The following is an 18,379-nucleotide window of genomic DNA, read 5'->3' as shown; positions in this document are numbered from 1 at the left end:
CCAGGCTGGAGTGCAGTGGTATGATTTCAGCTCACTGCAACCTCCACCTTTTGGGTTCAAGTGATTCTCATGCCTCAGCCTCCTGATTAGCTGGGATTACACGCGCCTGCCACCACACCCAGCTAATTTCAGCTATTTTTAATAGCTGGAGAACAAACACATTGATTTGTTCACACTTTCATTTGGGATGAAAGGGGTTGGAAGTGCTGACTGCTCATGTCTCTTTAGCATCCTCTAGGGTAAAGAAGAGATATAAAACATTGATGGAAGAAGAGAGAGAGAGCCAAATGGGCCAAAGGCAGGTACTCAACAAGGAACAGGATCAGGAACCATGAACCTGCTAGGTAGCTTTCAACGGTGCCAGAATGAATGAAAATAAGTCCATGAAGCCCTTTCAGAAGAAAAACGTAGTATAGGGACACCGATCACTATTCAGAGTTTGATTTTACCACACCTCATCATGCAGATAACCGACAATTCTGGGACAAGATTAAATTGATACATACTCTGGGGGATGTCCTCAGCTCGGTAGATTTTCAGCAAGAAGGTCACCCACCGAAGGGCGATGCCAGCAGGGAGTAACAAATTACTCTCCACATCATCACTGTCATTATCACGATCTCGTCTCTCAGGCTATTAGGGGCACATGATTTAAATTATACATATAGAAAAGCAGCACATGGAAAAAGCCAAGTTAATGCTTATAACATGAAACCAATCAGAAACATTTCCTTTAGAATTTCCTGTGTTTGGGACTTAAGAGTCCAGCCTGCCATCAACCACCAGTTTTCCTTCAACCTCAAAACTGCTCCACAAAAATCGATGCTCATATATTTCTGTGTCATTCTGTCATTTTATGAGCATCAAATAGTAAGAGAGAGAGAGATAGTGTGTGTGTGTGTGTGTGTGTGTGTGTGTGTTCCTGATGTCCCTTCAATTTCTCTCCAGCCACTTACTATTCTGCAGTTTGCCACCCAATTTCCTAGAATCACTAACCATTTAGGTAGCAATGCCTAATTCTGCAACTAAGGCATGCTCTCTAGATAAAAGCAGCCTTTCTAATGATGCAAGGACATTATAAAAATACATGCATCAGTGGGCACGGTGGCTCATGCCTATAATCCCAGCACTTTGGGAGGCTGAGGCAAGCGGATCATTTGAGGTCAGGAGTTCAAGACCAGCCTGGCCAACATGGTGAAATCTCATCTCTACTAAAAATACAAAAATTAACCAAGCATGCTGGCACATGCCTGTAATCACAGCTAATTGGGAGGCTGAGGCAGGAGAACTGCTTGAACCTGGGAAGCAGAGGGTGCAGTGAGCCGAGATTGCACATCGCACTCCAGCCTGGGTGAAGAAGACTCCTTCTCAAAAAAACAAAACAAAACAAAAAAACACACCAAACACATGCATCTTTTCTCAATTAAATGCTCACTCGTAGACACCAGATAGGAGCCTAAGTGAGCTGGAATGATAATTCCGTGATGAAGAAAAGAACAGCTTCTGAATAATAGGGGGAGTCAGAGGGTACTGATGAGAAGCTGTGTTCCATTTCACAATTACCCACATCCACATGCTTCACTCTTGGTCTTCTTTTAGTGAGAAGTGTAAAAAGCAGAGAATGTAGGGACTCACAGGAGGCTCATCTCCGGTTCCCAGGACAAACATGCTGACTTTCATATAACCTTTAGAACCTGAACTAGCATCTTCCGGGTCATTGAGAAGAAGCCACTTTCTCATGACAGCATGGCCTAAAATAGAGAAGGAGTAAAAGGAAAGGGCTATGTTAAGGAGACACTGATAGGTTTGTGATCCCCCTGCCATAAGATAAGCTGCATTTTCTGGGCAGCCTCTTCATGACCCACCAAATTCCCCAGATGAGTCTCCAGTGCCATGTCTTCTGTTCTACACGCTCCCCACACCCCACCCCCACCGTCCCGTCCTCGTGTAACTCAAACAAGACCCTCTAAGCTGTACCAACTAGTTTTATAATTTCACGTTAAGATCAAAACATCCTCACAAAACATAGAAATCATCTATTTTGAATGTTAAGATAAAAATTTAGACATTTGTACTAAGCTACTATTATTTATTCCTGCTAAGCATCCTTTCCTCTCCCTCATTAAGAAAATGTTTTTTTAAAAATTTCCTTTGACTTTAATTCTTTGATCCCCCCCAAATTGTCTTGATTCCTAGAATTGTCTTCAGGTTAGAAGGAATTAATTTAAGACTTCAAATGGATGGGGAGAACATTACTTACCAGGTTCATCATAAACAAATCCAACATCAATCTGAGAAAACAATCGAAAGCAGTCTAAGTAGATTTTAAAATCAGTCTAGTCACTTTAAAGACACCATCATTATTATATTTTAATGTAATATGTTGATTACACTTAAATTTCCTTGAGATTCAACATTTCCGTCTTATCCTGTCTGTATCCCCAGTGTTGTGTCCGATGTGTGGCACATAAAAGACCCTCAGTAAGTCACTACTGCATGAATGAGCTGGTCTTAGAGCTGGAAGGGACCATGGAAGCAGAGTGACCAATATGTCCCAGTTTTCTTGGGTCATTCTCAGTTTTACCATTAAAGTCCCAGACAAAGTGGGACCATTGGTCATCCTACAGAAATTCACCGGGCCCAACTTCCTGTCCAATTCTCCTCCTCCTTCTCCAGCTAATGATACTATTAATGTAACCATTGATTGGGTACTTCAATGTGCCAGGTGCTGTGCTAGGTACTTTACACATACTATCTCATTTAATTTTCTCAGTGATCCCAATTTACAGATGAAGAAACTAACAATCAGAGAGGCTGAGTTCCCCTGGGACATGTGGCTACTTGGTGGCAGACAGGGTATTTGTTTGACCCAGGTCAGCCTCTAGGACTTCTAGTGACCGGAGCTCCTTTCTTGGACAGACAGCTTATTCCATGTAGAACTGCTGGGAAGAAGCCAACCAAGTATTTGTCCTTTCATTCCAGTGAGAGTTACTTAGAGAAGCACCCTCACCATCTTGTCTTGCTTGGCTTTCCTTTCACACTCTGGATTTATCATAATTGGTTTTGCAGATGGAGCTCTGGGACCCCCCGTAAGTGCAGGCAGATGGTGGGCTTCTTGCCATGGTCAACCACCCTTCCCTTGGTGGCAGTGGACTTGCCTCCAACCACATGGAACCCTAGGAAGGGCCCTGGTGGGGTAGCTTCAGGGCATCTGAAGCTTTGGAGCTCTGTTCAGTGTTAAACTTTGGAAACAAACAAGCCCCAAGCAGCCTTCAGCAAGCATCATCATGCTGAACCCTTACACATTCCCAAGATGCCACCAAGATGGGTACACAGGAATCAGATTTCTATCATGAAAGTTCTCATTTTCTGTAAGTTGATTGAAGCAGACTGTTGTTACCCACCTTAAATTCCCCCATCAGACAATCTGCTCTCAGAGAGTGAGAATTATAAACCTGGAAGAAAGAAGAGCAGTGAAGAAATTATTGGCTTTGCCTGGCAGTGAGTGAGCAGTACCTTCCCACTTGCTGATCCTTACCCGGATGCTGATGGTCTCATCCATCAATTCAGAAGGGGTCATGTTGACATTGTAGAAAAGCAACTGCCAAAACAATAGAGAAGATGCGTAAATGTCAACAGGGGATTCAGGTTTAGTGAGATCTGATGCTATAATTTTGTGGGTCCCCCTAAAAAAGTACAAAACACAAATTCAAAATTAGGTTTGACCATGTGAACACATGGCAAGGCTTTGGAAAAGGCCCTGGAGTTTCAGCTTCATGGTAAACCCACTTCTGCATGTTTGAAAAAAGGAGAAAGGGGTAAGTAACAAATACGGCATTTACTTAACTAAATAAAATTGTTCACTTGGAACTAGATATCTAAAAGCTAAATGACGTAAAGATCCAAGGCTAAGCAGGTACAGGGATACACCCCTGTAATCCCAACACTCAGGAGGCTTAGATGGGAGGAGTGCTTGAGCCCAGGAGTTCCAGGCCAGCCAGGGCAATATGGGAAGAGGCTGTCTCAAAACAGGGAACCAAGGTGATTTCATGTAGCGATGCTTACTAAAATGAGTGCTTAGAGCTGGCATGACCTGGAGTGTGTGTTTTAAACTTCTCTAATATTTTTAGTTCTATTATTTGTGTCTAGTGACACTAATAGTACTCCAAGAAAGCACCTATAAAGACAACTTTGCCCATTAGACTAAGTTAGTGCCTCAGCAAAGTCAATACTGAGCACAATGTAAAAGCTAATTTTAAGAAGGTTGATTACTGGGAGATGAATATGAGGTGTATGGGAGGTTTAACCATGTTAGGCTAATAAATGTTAATCCTAAAAGGAAAAGAGTGAGCACTTATTCCAACTGAGACTTTTTCCTCCAATGTTTTACTTAGAAATATTTCTCATCTACAAGAAAGCTGAAAGAATGATAAAATAAATACCACATTTCACCTTTGTTCACCAGTTGTTACCCTTTTTGGACATTTGCTTTATCTTTCTCTTTTTTAAACTGAACTATTTGTAAGAAAGCTTTAGATATCACTTCACCCCTTCAGAATACATTTACATGCATCTCCTAAGAGCAAGGACATCTTCCTATATAATTACAATACCATTATCATAACCAAGAAACCTCACATCTAACATATGGTCAATTTTCAAATTTTTCCAATTGTCCTCGCAAAAAAACTCTTAGCTTTTCAAAGAGATATAGGATTTACGCAAGAATCATACATTGCATTGGGGTTTTTTTTTTTGTCTCTTCTGCTTCCTTTTATATAGAAGAGTGTTATTTCCTTTTTTTGTTTTTTGTTCTTCTTTAAGTAGAGATGAAGTCTCACTATGCTGCTCTGGCTTGTCTTGAACTACTGGCCTTAAGCGATCCTCCTGCCTTGGCCCCCACAAAGTACTGGGATTACAGGTGTGAGCCACCATGCCCACTGTTTTGTAAAATATCCCACAGTCTAGATTTGTATTCATGTTTCCTCAGTGTTGGATGCAAATTGGCCTGACAAAGGTGATGTTGATTACTTCTGTTTTATCACATGAGGACACCACATCATTTTGTTCCCACTATTGGTGATAACAAGATTAATATTACTTGGTTTAAAAAGATATATATAGGATTTATTTATTTTTGAGACAGAGTCTCACTCTGTATCCCAGGCTGGAGTGCAGTGGCACGATCTTGGCTTACTATAACCTCTGTCTCCCAGGTTCAAGCAATTCTCTTGCCTCAACCTCCCAAGTAGCTGGGATTACAGCCACCCACCACCATGCCCAGCTAATTTTTTGTTTTGAGACAGAGTCTTGCTCTGTCACCCAGGCTGGAGTGCAGTAGCCTGATCTTGGCCCACTGCAACCCAGGCTGGAGTGCAGTAGCCTGATCTTGGCCCACTGCAACCTCTGCCTCCCAGGTTTAAGTGATTCTCCTGCCTCAGCCTCCTGAGTAGCTAGGACTACAGGTGTGTACCACCACACCCAGCTAATTTTTTGGATTTTTAGAAGAAATAGGGTTTCACTATGTTGCCCAGGCTGGTCTTGAACTCCTGATCTCAGATGATCCACCCACCTTTGCCTCCCAAAGTGCTGGGATTACAGGCATGAGCCACCATGCCTGGCCAGGCTAGAAATTTTTTTAGTAAACCTCTTTTATATACATATTTGTTTTTATCATCTTACTTTTGTTTCTCCTATCCCATAAAATTTTTTTATTGATTTATGTACTGGTCTTCCTTTTTGCCAAGAGATCTAATCTCAAACTCATTAAAATGGGGAAATTCCGAGGAAGGTGGAGGTGTTTGCTGGGCTCCTAAGAATGTAGCTGAGTCAACAGGAAGCCTGCATTATCGGCAGGCCTTATGTGTTAGGCCAAGTTGTCCACCAAGAATCATGCTTCCTCCCCTCCCCATCCAGTCCTGCCTTCCAATGTGAATCACTCTCAGCCTTCCCTGAAGTCAATTTCCAGTGCCCATCTCAGTGCAGCCCCTACCTCTAGTGTGAACGTGTATACTACTATACTTGCTTGCATGCTGTTGTCTGTGATTCCTCTGAGGGGGAGAGTGAGAAGAAAATGGGGCCTTCAGAGCTGGGAGCCAGCTTGAACAAAGAGGAAGAAATAGAAATGCTGCATGGAGCCAGGCGCGGTGGCTCACACCTGTAATCCAGCACTTTGGGAAGTCAAGGTGGGCGGAGCACGAGGTCAGGAGTTTGAGACCAGCCTGGCCAACATGGTGAAACCCTGTCTCTACTAAAAATACAAAAATTAGCCAGGCATGGTGGCAGGCACCTGTAATCCCAGCTACTCGGGAGGCTGAGGCAGAAAAATTGCTTGAACCTGGGAGGCAGAGGTTTCAGTTAGCTGAGATCGCACCACTGCACTTCAGCCTGCAGGACAAGAGCTAGACTCCGGTTCAAAAAAAAGAAAAAAAATGCTACATGGAAGGAACCATTTCTTTTCTGAATAAAGAGGTAGAAAAAAAAAAGGTCAAAAGCCAGGGCTGAAATGAGAAGCTATAGGGAACGAAGAGGAAGTGTGATAAGAAAGGCCTGGGCTAGAGAACAGAGCAGGAGACACCGGCTGAGGAATCTCAGAAATGTGTCTCCTCCGCACAGCTGGGCAGGACTCTACAAAGGTCCCCGAATATATCATTTCTCCACACAGCCCAGTCATGGAGTTTTGTGGCATTTGAGATGATAAAGTATCGCATATTTTTGAGGAGTATTATAAAAGAGGTCAATAGAACAGGCTAGTTCTCAGTATGGGAGACGGGACACGTCTGTAATCCCAGCACTTTGAGAGGCCGAGATGGTTGGAGAACCTGAGGCCAGGAGTTCGACACCAGCACAGGCAACATGGTGAAACTATCTCTACTAAAAATACAAGTATTAGTTGAGTGTGATGGTGAGTGGCTATAGTCCCGGCTACTTGGGAGGCTGAGGTGGGAAGGCTGCTTCAGCCTGGGAGGCAGAAGTTGCAGTGAGCCGAGATCGCACCACCACGCTTCAGCCTGAGCAACAGAGAGAGGCTCTGTCTTAGAAAAAACAAGAAACTTAGTATGGGACAGCAAAATAAACAAAGCCCCTGTGTGCTAATAATTGTTTTCCTTTAACCTATATTATTTTTGCAGCCAAGTATGTTTTGACACCTCTAAAAAACTGGATTACTTAGTCACAGAGAGTTGGCCCTCAGAGACACAATGCTAATTAGAAAAAGCAAAGGTAGATATGAGACATCACATGCTCTATCATAAGAGTCGAAAGGGTTCATCAGGAAAGGATCAACAAAAATTGTCACAAAAACACCAGAAAGGCAACAGCATCTCTGAGAACCACCAACAGAGGGGACCAGGTGTTTTGGTTTTTTTTCAAAGGCATATCACTAATATTGACCAGGCTGGTCTTGAATTCCTGGGCTCAAGCACTCCTCCCATCTCAGCCTCCTGAGTGTTGGGATTACAGGGTGTATCCCCTACCTGCTTAGCCTTGGATCTTCACATCATTTAGCTTTTAGGTATCTAAAAGCTAGATATTTTTTAAGTTGTCCCAAGTGAACAATTTTATTTAGTTAAATAAATGCTGGCTGGGCACAGTGGCTCATGCCTATAATCCTAGCACTTTGGTGGTGGGTGAATCACTTGAGGTCAGGAGTTTGAGTCCAGACTGACCAACACAGTAAAACCTTGTCTCCACTGAAAATACAAAATTAGTCAGGTGTGGTGGTGCATGGCTGTAGTCCCAGCTATTTGGGAGGCTGAGGCAGGAGAATCACTCAAATCTGGGAGGTGGAGGTTGCAGTGAGCCGAGATTGCACCATTGCACTCCAGCCTGGGCAACGAGAGCAAAACTCTGTCTCAAAAAAAAAAAAAAAAAAAAAAGCTATATTGATTACTTACCCATTTCTCCTTCTCCTGCATGCAGAAGTGGGTTTACCATGAAGCTTACACTCCAGGGCTGTTTCCAAGACTCTGCCCAGTGTTCACATGGTCACGCCTAATTTTGTTCCTCTGATGTCTTCACCAGTGAAGCTGCTCCCGTGTTTCCCTCTCCTGTGGGACTCACGAGCAGAAACATGCCCTCTCAGCCCCTTTACCTCATCAAAAAATGGGTTGTTTCCTCTCTTGATTCTTGTTCGGTGTGTCTGGCCGCAGACATGAACTTTGACCACAGGTCTTATGTTGTTGCCGCTTAGCTGTCGGCCCTCAATCACTCGGACGCGGATCTGCAGCACAGAAGCGGGAGGCTACCAATCCTTTCCCAGTACGTGGTTTAAAAGCATCCTCAGGTGCTTCTTCATTCCGTGCACCTATCAGGATTGCTAACCCAGGACAGCTCTGTGGTATACCAGGTGCTACCAATTGGGCGGGGCTGCCTAGGATCATTCCCAAGATGGGAACTGGGGTTGGGTTATAGAGACCAAGAGCAGTTGCAGAGATGAAATCGCTCAAAGCTGGCCTGGGAAAGAGCAGGGCGGGGTAGAGGTCAGACTCCAGCAATGCACCTGGTCTTGATGAGCCTGGTGATGAACCAACTCACTCCATGGCTGCCTCCCAAGTCTAAGACAGTGCCCAGAGCTACGAAAAACAGTGTTTGCGCTTCTACTATTTGATTAGCTATTTCCTTCCACCAAAGGGAAGGAGAATCATGGTTTTATTTCTCTGAAGACCATCATCTGGCCAGACTAAACCCATTTGTGCCTGCAGAAGAAAGATGGAGAGCTTTTCTTACTGGATTTACGTACTGACATCTCTCTTTACTAGCTGAGCCACTGTCCATTGAAATATCACTGAAACATCACCGCAATTGTCAGAAAATGGGCAATCTGAAGATTAAACAAAGATGCAGAGCCCCAGGCCATTCCTACCTGGAAGTCCTGTGGCTTATTGGACAGCATCCGCCTGCTGTTCTTTACTTTGGTGAGCCTCCGAGCAAGCTGAGCTTCTGACACCGTCCCAACTGGCCCCTTGGGCCCAGGGCCCCTGACTGCATTGTCCAACGTGTCTTCATCACCTTCATCTTCTTCCCCATCTCCTAAAATATTGGAAAGAAACCCAGTGAGGGACAGCCCTTATCCTGTAAATGTCTGAATGCTCAGGTTTCCAGGACAGTTTTGTCCACCATTATGTTTTAAGTGTTCCTAAAGTGGCAGGTGAAGGAGATCCTCTTGGTGACACTGACTTGGGACTTCTTGGGACTTGGAAAAATTCTTTAGGAAAATGTTCACGATGCATCAGGGCTCTTGCTCAAAGAGACCAAGAGAATGGCAGAGATCACAGGGACAATGAGAGGAGATGGCATTGTCAAATCCAGCCAGGAATCACTGAGTTCTCATCTTAGGATCCAACCTGAGGTGAGGGGGACTTCCTGCAGTTAGGATGGAGAAAGGAAAAATGCCACAGAACACGGGAGGCTTGCAAGGACAGACTTCAACTCCGGCCTCCCACTGCAGGTCTTCTCTCTAGAGATCTGCTCCTGAACTGTTAACACTGTTTCCTGCTTGAGCCTCCTAATTTCACGACTGCTCTTTCCACCCTCATGACAGATGAGAAACTCTCCTCATTTTCTTGCCAAGCAGACCAAGGTGACCATCTTGCTCTCCCTTCCTCCTCCTGGTTTGTCATTTTAACACGTGTCCCCTCCTTTATCCCTCGACCTCCCCTCTGCACTCAGGAAAAGGTTCACCTTGCTCAGCAGAGTGAAAATCCCAAACCCTCTGCCATGCATTAGATCCTCCAACCTCCTGATGATTTGCAGGCCCCTCAAATGTCTTCTCTCTCTTTTGTGTACCTCCAGGGATTCCTTCTCTACTGCGACCTTTCCTCTGCCTTCAAGTAGACACAGATCTTTCTCTCCTTACAAAACCAAAAACCAAATTCTGAATCAGCTCTGCCTACTACGTCTCCCCTTTCTTTTATTCACCAACCCTTTGAAACTCACTGGCAAACTTGAGCTTTTCTTTCCTTAGTAGACAAACAGTTAGAACTCCCGGTAATCTGCACAGTATAATCTAAGAGTGACTAGAACATGAGCTCCCCTGTCTAGGACACACCAGCATTTGTATCCCCTGCTTTTGGATTCTCAAACTCCTTCTCCACAATGCAAGATCATGAAATAGATTTAATTTCCACAGGCAGTCACCTGTCAGTCGTTCACATTCTGGTATGAATTAGTTTTATCAGATTACTATGTACCACGGCTCTTGAAAGCTTGGGCTCCGAAGCCATGCAGCCTGGGCTCAAATCCACCCCCCACCCTCCAATTTTGAGCTATGTGAGGTCCATGTGAGCAATGGACCCACAGAATGCTGGTCTAGAAGGGACCTTAGTGATACTTGATCGAACCTACCTGTCACCCCATTTTACAGACAGAAAAACTGAAATCTAGAAAGCTGAGGCAACTTGCCTGTAGTTATTAGAAGCTGAGCTAAAACCAGAACCAGGTTTTCACCGTGCCTCACTGGTTTAAAACTGGATTTAAAAGTAGTTAAAGTAAGTTTCTTAATTTCTCTAAGCTTCAATTTCTTCATTTGCAAAAAGGGGGAAACAATATTTAGCACAGGGTTACTGTAAAGATGTAATTATCTATAGGTGAAGACTTTAGCACAGTATCTGGCATATAGCAGCACCCAATAAATTAACTTTTTACTTTTTGGTTTTGCTGTGCAATTAGTTTTGGTTGGTGTCTTCATCTGTCTGAGCTGCTATAACAAAACGCCACAAACTGGGTGGCCATTAGACAACAGAAATTTATTTCTCACAGTTCTGGAGGCTGGGAAGTCCAAGATCAAGGCACTGGCAGATTTGGTGTCTGGTGAGGGACCTCTTCCTGGTTTAAAATTGGAGCCTTCTCTGCCTCCTATGGTGGAAGAGCAAAGGAGATCCTTTTTTTTTTTTTTTTTTTTTTTTTTTTTTTTTTTTTTTTTTTTTTTTTTTTTTTTTTTTTTTTTTTTTTTTTTTTTTTTTTTTTTTTTTTTTTTTTTTTTTTTTTGAGACGGAGTCTTGCTCTGTCACCAGGCTGGAGTACAGTGGCACAAACTCAGCTCACTGCAACCTCAGCCTCCCGGGTTCAAGCGATTCTCTTGCCTCAGCCTCCCAGGTAGCTGGAACTACAGGTGCGTGCCACCACGCCCCGCTAATGTTTTTTGTATTTTAGTAGAAACGGGGTTTTCCCATGGTGGCCAGGATGGTCTCAATCTCCTGACCTCGTGATCCGCCTGTCTCGGCCTCCCAAAGTGCTGGAGTTACAGGAGTGAGCCACCACACCCAGCCAGGCCCATTTTTATCAGGGCACTAATCCCACGCATGAGGGCTCTGCCCCTGTGACCTAATCACCTCCTGAAAGGCCCTGCTGTCTAATCATCGCCCTTCAGGGTTAGGATTTTAATGTATGAATTGTGGAGGGACATAAACATTCAGACCATTGCAATTGGAAGGAGCTTCTTCTGATGCACAGGACACGTCCTGGAAGCAGCTATGAAAGGCATGGGGATGGGACACTGTAGCAGTCAGTGGGCCCAGAGTGTGGAAGACGTAGCCTCAAGGAAGAGGGGCCTCCACATGCACTGCCTTGCACTTTAGTCCAGGGTGGGCTCTGCTCCTCACCATCCATTCATTCGTGCTTCGCCTATCCTAGCCTGGCTTCTGTTCTTCAAAGGTCAATCACAACCTCTCCTTGCCAAGCTCAGGGCCCTTTTCTGTATCTCCATGTTGGATCTTCCACAGCCTTGGACACTGGTGCTCACATATATATTTTTAGGTCATTGCAGCTCTCCTTCCCCGATATACCTTTTTGGGTTCTTCTGTGGGCCCTGTCCTACTCACTGAGTGTGACTTACTACTCTGTCCTCTGATCCATTGACTCAACACTCTCTAGATCCTCACTTCACACTTTAAGTAGCAATGGACCCACAGAATGCTGGTCTAGAAGGGACCTTAGTGATCCTTGATCAAACCTACCTGTCACCCCATTTTACAGACAGAGAAACTGAAAATCAGAAAGCTGAGGCAACTTGCCTATAGTTATGAGAAGCTGAGCTAAAACCAAAACCAAGTTTTCACCCTCCCTCACTGGTTTAAAACTGGATTTAAAAGCCCAGACACAGTGGCTCACACCTGTAATCCCAGCACTTTGGGAGGCCGAGGTGGGCGGAGCATGAGGTCAGGAGATTGAGACCATCCTGGTTAATATGGTGAAAAATACAAAAAATTGGCTGGGTGTGGTGGCACATACCTGTAGTCCCAGCTACTTGGGAGGCTGAGGCTGGAGAAATGCTTGAACCCAGAAGGCGGAGATTGCAGTGAGCCAAGATCGCACCATTGCACTCCAGCCTGGGTGACAGAGTGAGACTCTATCTCAAAAAGAAAAACAAAAAACAAAAACGAACAGAAAAACAAAAACTGGATTAAAAACCAGGCTTCAGGTGAAGGACACATTTTCCTCCCTCAACATCTTTTTCAGGCTACTGGGAAAACCTCATGGAAGCCGAAGATAAGGAACCTTTGTCCTCTGCAAGATGATCTGGGCCTCCTCTTGCCTATTCTTGAAGAGACTTCAAAAGAAGGGCTTACCTGCTGCCTCTCTTAGGGCACCTGGATCCAAGCTCTTGGAATCTTCTTCATCCTACTCTCTACCAGGTAAGTTCCTCTACTCCTTAAGTTTCAGATGAAATATGCTGTCTTCCAATACGCCCTTCCCGCCTCTTCCAGATGGAGTTAGTCCCACTCTCCCCTACCCAGCATGCATTGTTCTTTCTAGTCCTCGCCACACAGTCTTGCACCTGCTTGTCAGCCTGTAGGCTTCCCCTACTCCCAGGCATTTCAGAAGCAGGGAGCTTGCCTTTGCTTCTTTGTGTCTGCCCCATGCCTTACAAAACACCTTACATAAAGCGTACAGAAAGGGATTGATAAATGTGGAATGAGTAAATAAATGGGGAGAGGGGCCAGGTGTGCTGGCTCACACCTATAACCCCAGCAGTTTGGGAGGCCGATGCGGGCAGATCACCTGAGGTCGGGAGTTCAAGATCAGACTGAGCAACATGGAGAGACCCCATCTCTACTAAAAATACAAAATTAGCCAGGCATGGGGGCACATGCCTATAATCCCAGCTACTCGGGAGGCAGAGGCAGGAAAATCGCTTGAATCCCGGAGGCAGAGGTTGCAGTGAGCTGAGATCGAGACACTGTACTCTCACTTGGGCAACAAGGGCAAAACTCCATCTCAAAAAAAAAAATAATAAAATAAATGGGGAGAGGAACAAAATCCCAGGCACAAATGTGACTTCACATTTGGAAAAACTACTGCACAGCTCTCAGGAAGGAACACCCAGATGGCTGAAGAGGTGCTCCTCCCAACTTTGGCACCAGCCTCAGGGAAGCATTGGGAGCCAGGCGCCTTCCCTCCGCAAACCTGTCCTGGACCAAGCAATGGCTGGCGCTGTTAGCTGTCGGGTTCCTCCAAACAACGAAGACAAACTTCTTTCTGTCATGCTGGGCCTAAGTGGGACTTCCTCCTTGCTGTAAATTATACCATTTGGGGCTGGTGATTGTTTATGGCAGCAAGCAGGAAAAAAAGTTGGGGTCAATCATACGCCTTTACAATGCTGGACTCTGGACAAGTACTCATTACATTCTCAGTGGATGCTCTAGAAGAGCCCATTTCTTCTGGGAACGTCTTCTGCTGTTCAGACTTTGGGCTAAAGGGCTGGGTCAGAGGAAACCAGCCTAAGCCATGGTGACAGCCAGCCTCTCTGCCTTACAGAAGAAGAATATTCGAGCAGGAAATCTCCCCTTTATGTGGCAGGAAGCTGCAGAGGATTAAACAATGCTACACTAAGGGTTCCGCAAAGAGTGAGGGGGTCCCCTAAAGCACTGCTAAACACACCCTTATGTGCAAGCTGTGTCGTGACCGAAATGCTAGCAGCTGTGCTGGCAGGCCCTGCTCATGAGACCCAGGCATGAATGTAATCCACAGCCAAGGGGATCTACAAAGAGCAACTCTTTCACAATCTCAGAGGGCTGCACCAAGTCAGGAATCACCGACTGAACAGGGGGTTGCTGGCAGTATAAGTTTTCGAAGGCTGTCGTAAGGAAGTCCCACAAACTGGGTAGCTTAAAACAATAGAAATTTATTCTCTGGTTAGGCGCAGTGGCTCACATCTGTAATCCCAGTACTTTGAGGGGTCAAAGCAGTAGGATCACTTGAGCCCAGGAGTTCGAGACCAGCCTGGGCAACATAGGGAGATGTTCCCCCAATCTCTACAAAAAATTTTAAAAACTAGCCGGGCATGGTGGTGCATGCCTGTAGTCTCACCTACTTGGGAGGCTAAAGTGGGAGGATTATTTGAGCCAAGGAGGTTGAGGCTGCAGTGAGCCATTATCAAGCTACTGCACTCCATCCTGGGTGACAGAGCAAGGCCTTGTCAAAAGAAAGAAAAAAAGTGGGGGGGGGAGGGAGGAAAGGAAGGAAGGAAGCAAGGAGGGGAAGGAGGAAAGGAAGAAAGGTAGGTGGGGAGGGAGGGAAGGAAAGAAGGAAGGGAGGGAGGAAGGGAAAGAAGGAAGAGTAAAGAAAGAGAAGACAAGAAACAAAAAAAGGAAAGAAAGAAAAGAAAAGGCATTCCCTGACAGTTCCAGGCCTTACAAGTATATAATCAAGGTTTTGGCAGAGACATTCTCTCTCTGAAGCCTCAAGGGAAAAATCCTTGCTGCCTTTTCCTAGCTGTTGGCTCCCAGCAATCCTGAGCACGCCTTGTCTGTGGCTGCTTTACCCCTCTGTGGTCACGGGCCTTCCTCCCTCCACTGACTTCACCTCTGCACCCAGCCAGCTGGACCTGGCTGGGAAGCACACACATCTTACTAGACTGGTCTCACTTTAATTTCCTGATCACAAACTGCGAGTGTCCTCACAGGACTGCCTGGCCATCCTACGACATTTCCAAGACATCTATCCCAAAGCTCTCCAGGATCCTGGTCTGAGATGGCCACTAATTAACCAGCACAGTCAAATCACTTTACCTTTCTGAGCTGCCACCTATTTTGCATTTTGAAAGCTTCCAATACTCTATCTTTCTCATTGTCCGCTAATGACCCGACTTCTTATTTCATTGAGAAAACAGGCAATTAGAAGAGAATTTCCACATCCTTCCAACTCCAAATCAATCATCTACCTGTATCTGCTGCTTTCTGTCCTGCTACAATTACTCCGTCACTGAACTAACTGTGCTCCCTGACTTGAAGCCAACTCTTCCACATGTGCACGGACCCTATCTCCTGTTGCTACTCAAGGAGTTTTGCCTCTGCGATTTCTGTCTCTTTATACATTCATCAGTTTCCCCCTTCCTACTGGAGGAGTCCCCTCAAAATATAAACATGCTGAAGTATCACCCAGAATTTTAAAAAACAAAACTTTCATTGACTCCACAGCGCCCCCTACAGTTATTGCTCCATTGTTGCTGCCCCTTTTGGGAGCAAACTCCTCAGAGAATCATTTTTACTCACATTCTTCACTCCCTCTCTGATTCTTATTCTTCTTCCAGCCAGGCCTCTGCCCATCCCAGTACACCAAAACTTCTTTGTCAAGGTCACTAAAGACCTCCATGTTGCAAAATCCAACGGTCCAGCCTCGGGTCTCTTCTTACTCAAACTCTCCACAGCGTTTGTTCGTTTAATCCCTGGAACACTTTCTGCTCCTGGATGCAGCCTATTTGAACCAAAGCATAGCTGCTCACCCTGGCATTCACAATTAGAAGTAATCACCAAAGACGCTTCTCTCATCCCAACTTCTTATAATACGTGAACCCTGGCTTTGATCAGGAGCGTTTTTTTTTTTTTTCTTCTTCTTTTTTTTTTTGAGAAAGTCTCGTTCTATTATCCAGGCTGGAGTGCAGTGGCACGATCTCGGCTCACTGCCTCCTCTACCTCCCAGGTTCAAGGGATGCTCCACCCTCAACCTCCTGAGTAGCTGGGACTATAGGTGCATACCACTGCATCTGGCTAATTTTTGTACGTTTAGTAGAGACAGGGTTTTGTCATGTTGGCCAGGCTGGTCTCGAATTCCTGACTTCAAGTGATCTGCCCACATCAGCCTCTCAAAGTGCTGGGATTACAGGCATGAGCCAATGTGCCCAGCCATGACCAGGCCATTTAATAGAATCATAGAACTTTGGAGCTGGAAGAGACCCTGAATATTATTAAATCCAACTTCCTAATGTTGTAAGAAAGGAACTTGAGGTTTAGAAAGGTTAAGTGACATTGCCACTGTCACATAGCTTGAGAGTGGAGCCAATGCTCAAATCCAGATCTGTTGATTCACATTGGTTTAAGGTTCCTCACTGTACCTCTCTGGCTGTGACAAGCTCTTCACAATTCCCTTGCAGGAATGCCATCCTGACTCTCCAACAATTATAATGTCACTTGGTCAAATCCTACCAAGCTTGTGACTGCAGCTAACACTAACCTGTCTCCTTTTTGATTATCAGTAACCCATGTATGATCCACTCTTCCTTACCCATGATGTTTCAATTAACATTTAGACATGGTATCCATCATAGCTCCAGCAATTTAATCATTCCTGAGATGTACTGTGGTCCTGTTTCCAGAAGCTCAGCAGCAATATTCCTGCCAACTGCCCTTGCATGCTGTCATTTGTGATCATGAGACTTGCCTACATGGCTTCTGTCCACCCACTCAGCGCTGAAGAGTTGGCAGCCCTGGGGGACCTCGTGATACAGTCAAGTTTGCCTTTGGCATCCCAACTGTGCCTTTCCCCAGTGCATACCAATGTCCCTTCTTCCTCCAGCTCCCATACTCCTCTCTAGCACTTCTTCTCCCTACCAAGCGGAAGAGAGTGGGCTATCAGTCACTGAGATGTCAGATGTCACCAGATCTGCAGGTCATTGTCCCCCCACCTCCATCACCCCACTTTGTCTGCACCTGGCCAGGGAAGGAGATCCTTCTTGGAGCTCCCCAGTGAAGGCAACTCCTAGGAATGGCTAAGGACGAGGAGCACTTGCTGGTCACCCTGGCTGGACTGGGATCCTCCCGGCTGGAACACAGACCCCACTTCAGCTGCTGGCAGGTCCCTTTATCCAAACACTCTCCCTCTCCTTTCATCTCCACCCGGGCTCAGATGATCCTCCCACCTCAGCCCCCAGAATTGCTGGGATTGCAGACATACACCACCACGTCCAGCTAACTATTTTTATCTTTTGTAGAGATGGAGTCTCCCTATGTTGCCCAGGCTGGTCTCAAGCGATCCCAGGCTCTAGAGATTCTCCTGCCTCAGCCTCCCAAAGTGCTGAAATTTCAGGCATGAGCCACAGTGCCCGGCCTCTGCCTGTGTTGCTAACTCTGCTTTTCAAGATGAAGTCTTGTTAAGTGGTGGTACTGGTTAAGCCAGAATTTTATCACTTTGAGCCAAAGGTCATTGCCCAAGCACACAAAGAACTGATACCATGTTATCTTCAGTGTAAGCTAAAAGGACAATGCAGAACAGGAAAGAGTAAGTTTTGAAGCAGGAAAACATGTAATATCTTGGAGATAATACAGCTTCTTAGCTGGAATGTTGAATAATATTTTTTCCGAGTTTCTAAAATGTTAAAAGTTTTATAATAAATCTTTGTGCCCTACTGTAAGCAATTTGTTACCGCACCCCAATTCCTGGGTAAATAACACTAAATGTGCCCTAAGAATCTTCTAGCATGTTCCAATACATAGATCAGAGCAAAGGTACCATGCAGGAACGTAACAAGCAGGGATGCAAACGCAGTCCTGTGGGCAATGGATGAATCAGGCTGTGAGCCAGTCTAGATAAAGCCCAGAGATCTCACTACGCCTTCCTCTAGGAAACACCGTGTTAACCAGGTGAAATGCATTTTCTCAACTGCAGGGTTTCTCAAAGTGAACTCCAAAATCTGCCTTCATCAGGCTCTCCCTACAGACTGGGGGTTCCCCTCCAGATGAGCTCTATTAAACCCCCTGGAGATGGGCGCCAGATGACTGCACATTTAGAGATCTTCCTGGATGATTTCACTGTGTCTAAATATTGAGAACCACTTGTTTATCATGAGCACTTTGATTTTCCTAAATATCCTAGAAAAAAATTAGACTAATATAATCAGTTTATTAGACAAAACCACTTGATTAGAAACCTAATCCTGACAGCTGGGCATGGTGGCTTACGCCTGTAATCCCAGCAGTTTGGGAGGCCGAGGAGGGTGGATCGCCTGAGGTCAGGAGTTTGAGACCAGCTTGACCAACATGGAGAAACCCTGTCGCTACTAAAAATGCAAAAAATTGGCTGGGCATGGTAGCACATGCCTGTAATCCCAGCTACTCAGGAGGCTGAGACAGGAGAATTGCTTGTCCCAGGAGGCAGAGGTTGAGGT

General features: G+C 45.4%; 1 protein-coding gene across 1 annotated transcript in view; it reads right to left on the bottom strand.

The window, feature by feature from the left end:
• MYOF (myoferlin) overlaps window positions 1–18,379 on the bottom strand; it is a 190,280-nt gene that overhangs the window by 105,820 nt on the left and 66,081 nt on the right. Inside the window, exons 8-14 of the mRNA XM_037727745.1 lie at window positions 8,864–9,030; window positions 8,093–8,221; window positions 3,539–3,601; window positions 3,405–3,455; window positions 2,261–2,291; window positions 1,636–1,751; window positions 487–633 (exon numbers count right to left, since the gene is read on the bottom strand). Coding sequence (XP_037583673.1) covers window positions 487–633; window positions 1,636–1,751; window positions 2,261–2,291; window positions 3,405–3,455; window positions 3,539–3,601; window positions 8,093–8,221; window positions 8,864–9,030 — 704 coding nt within the window. The remainder of the gene's footprint in view (window positions 1–486; window positions 634–1,635; window positions 1,752–2,260; window positions 2,292–3,404; window positions 3,456–3,538; window positions 3,602–8,092; window positions 8,222–8,863; window positions 9,031–18,379) is intronic.

The sequence above is a fragment of the Cebus imitator genome, unplaced genomic scaffold (genome assembly GCF_001604975.1).
Source record: "Cebus imitator isolate Cc_AM_T3 unplaced genomic scaffold, Cebus_imitator-1.0 Scaffold238, whole genome shotgun sequence".
NCBI lineage: Eukaryota > Metazoa > Chordata > Mammalia > Primates > Cebidae > Cebus > Cebus imitator.
The sequence above is the reverse complement of the archived record's forward strand: the minus strand, read 5'-3'. Positions and strand labels throughout refer to the sequence as shown.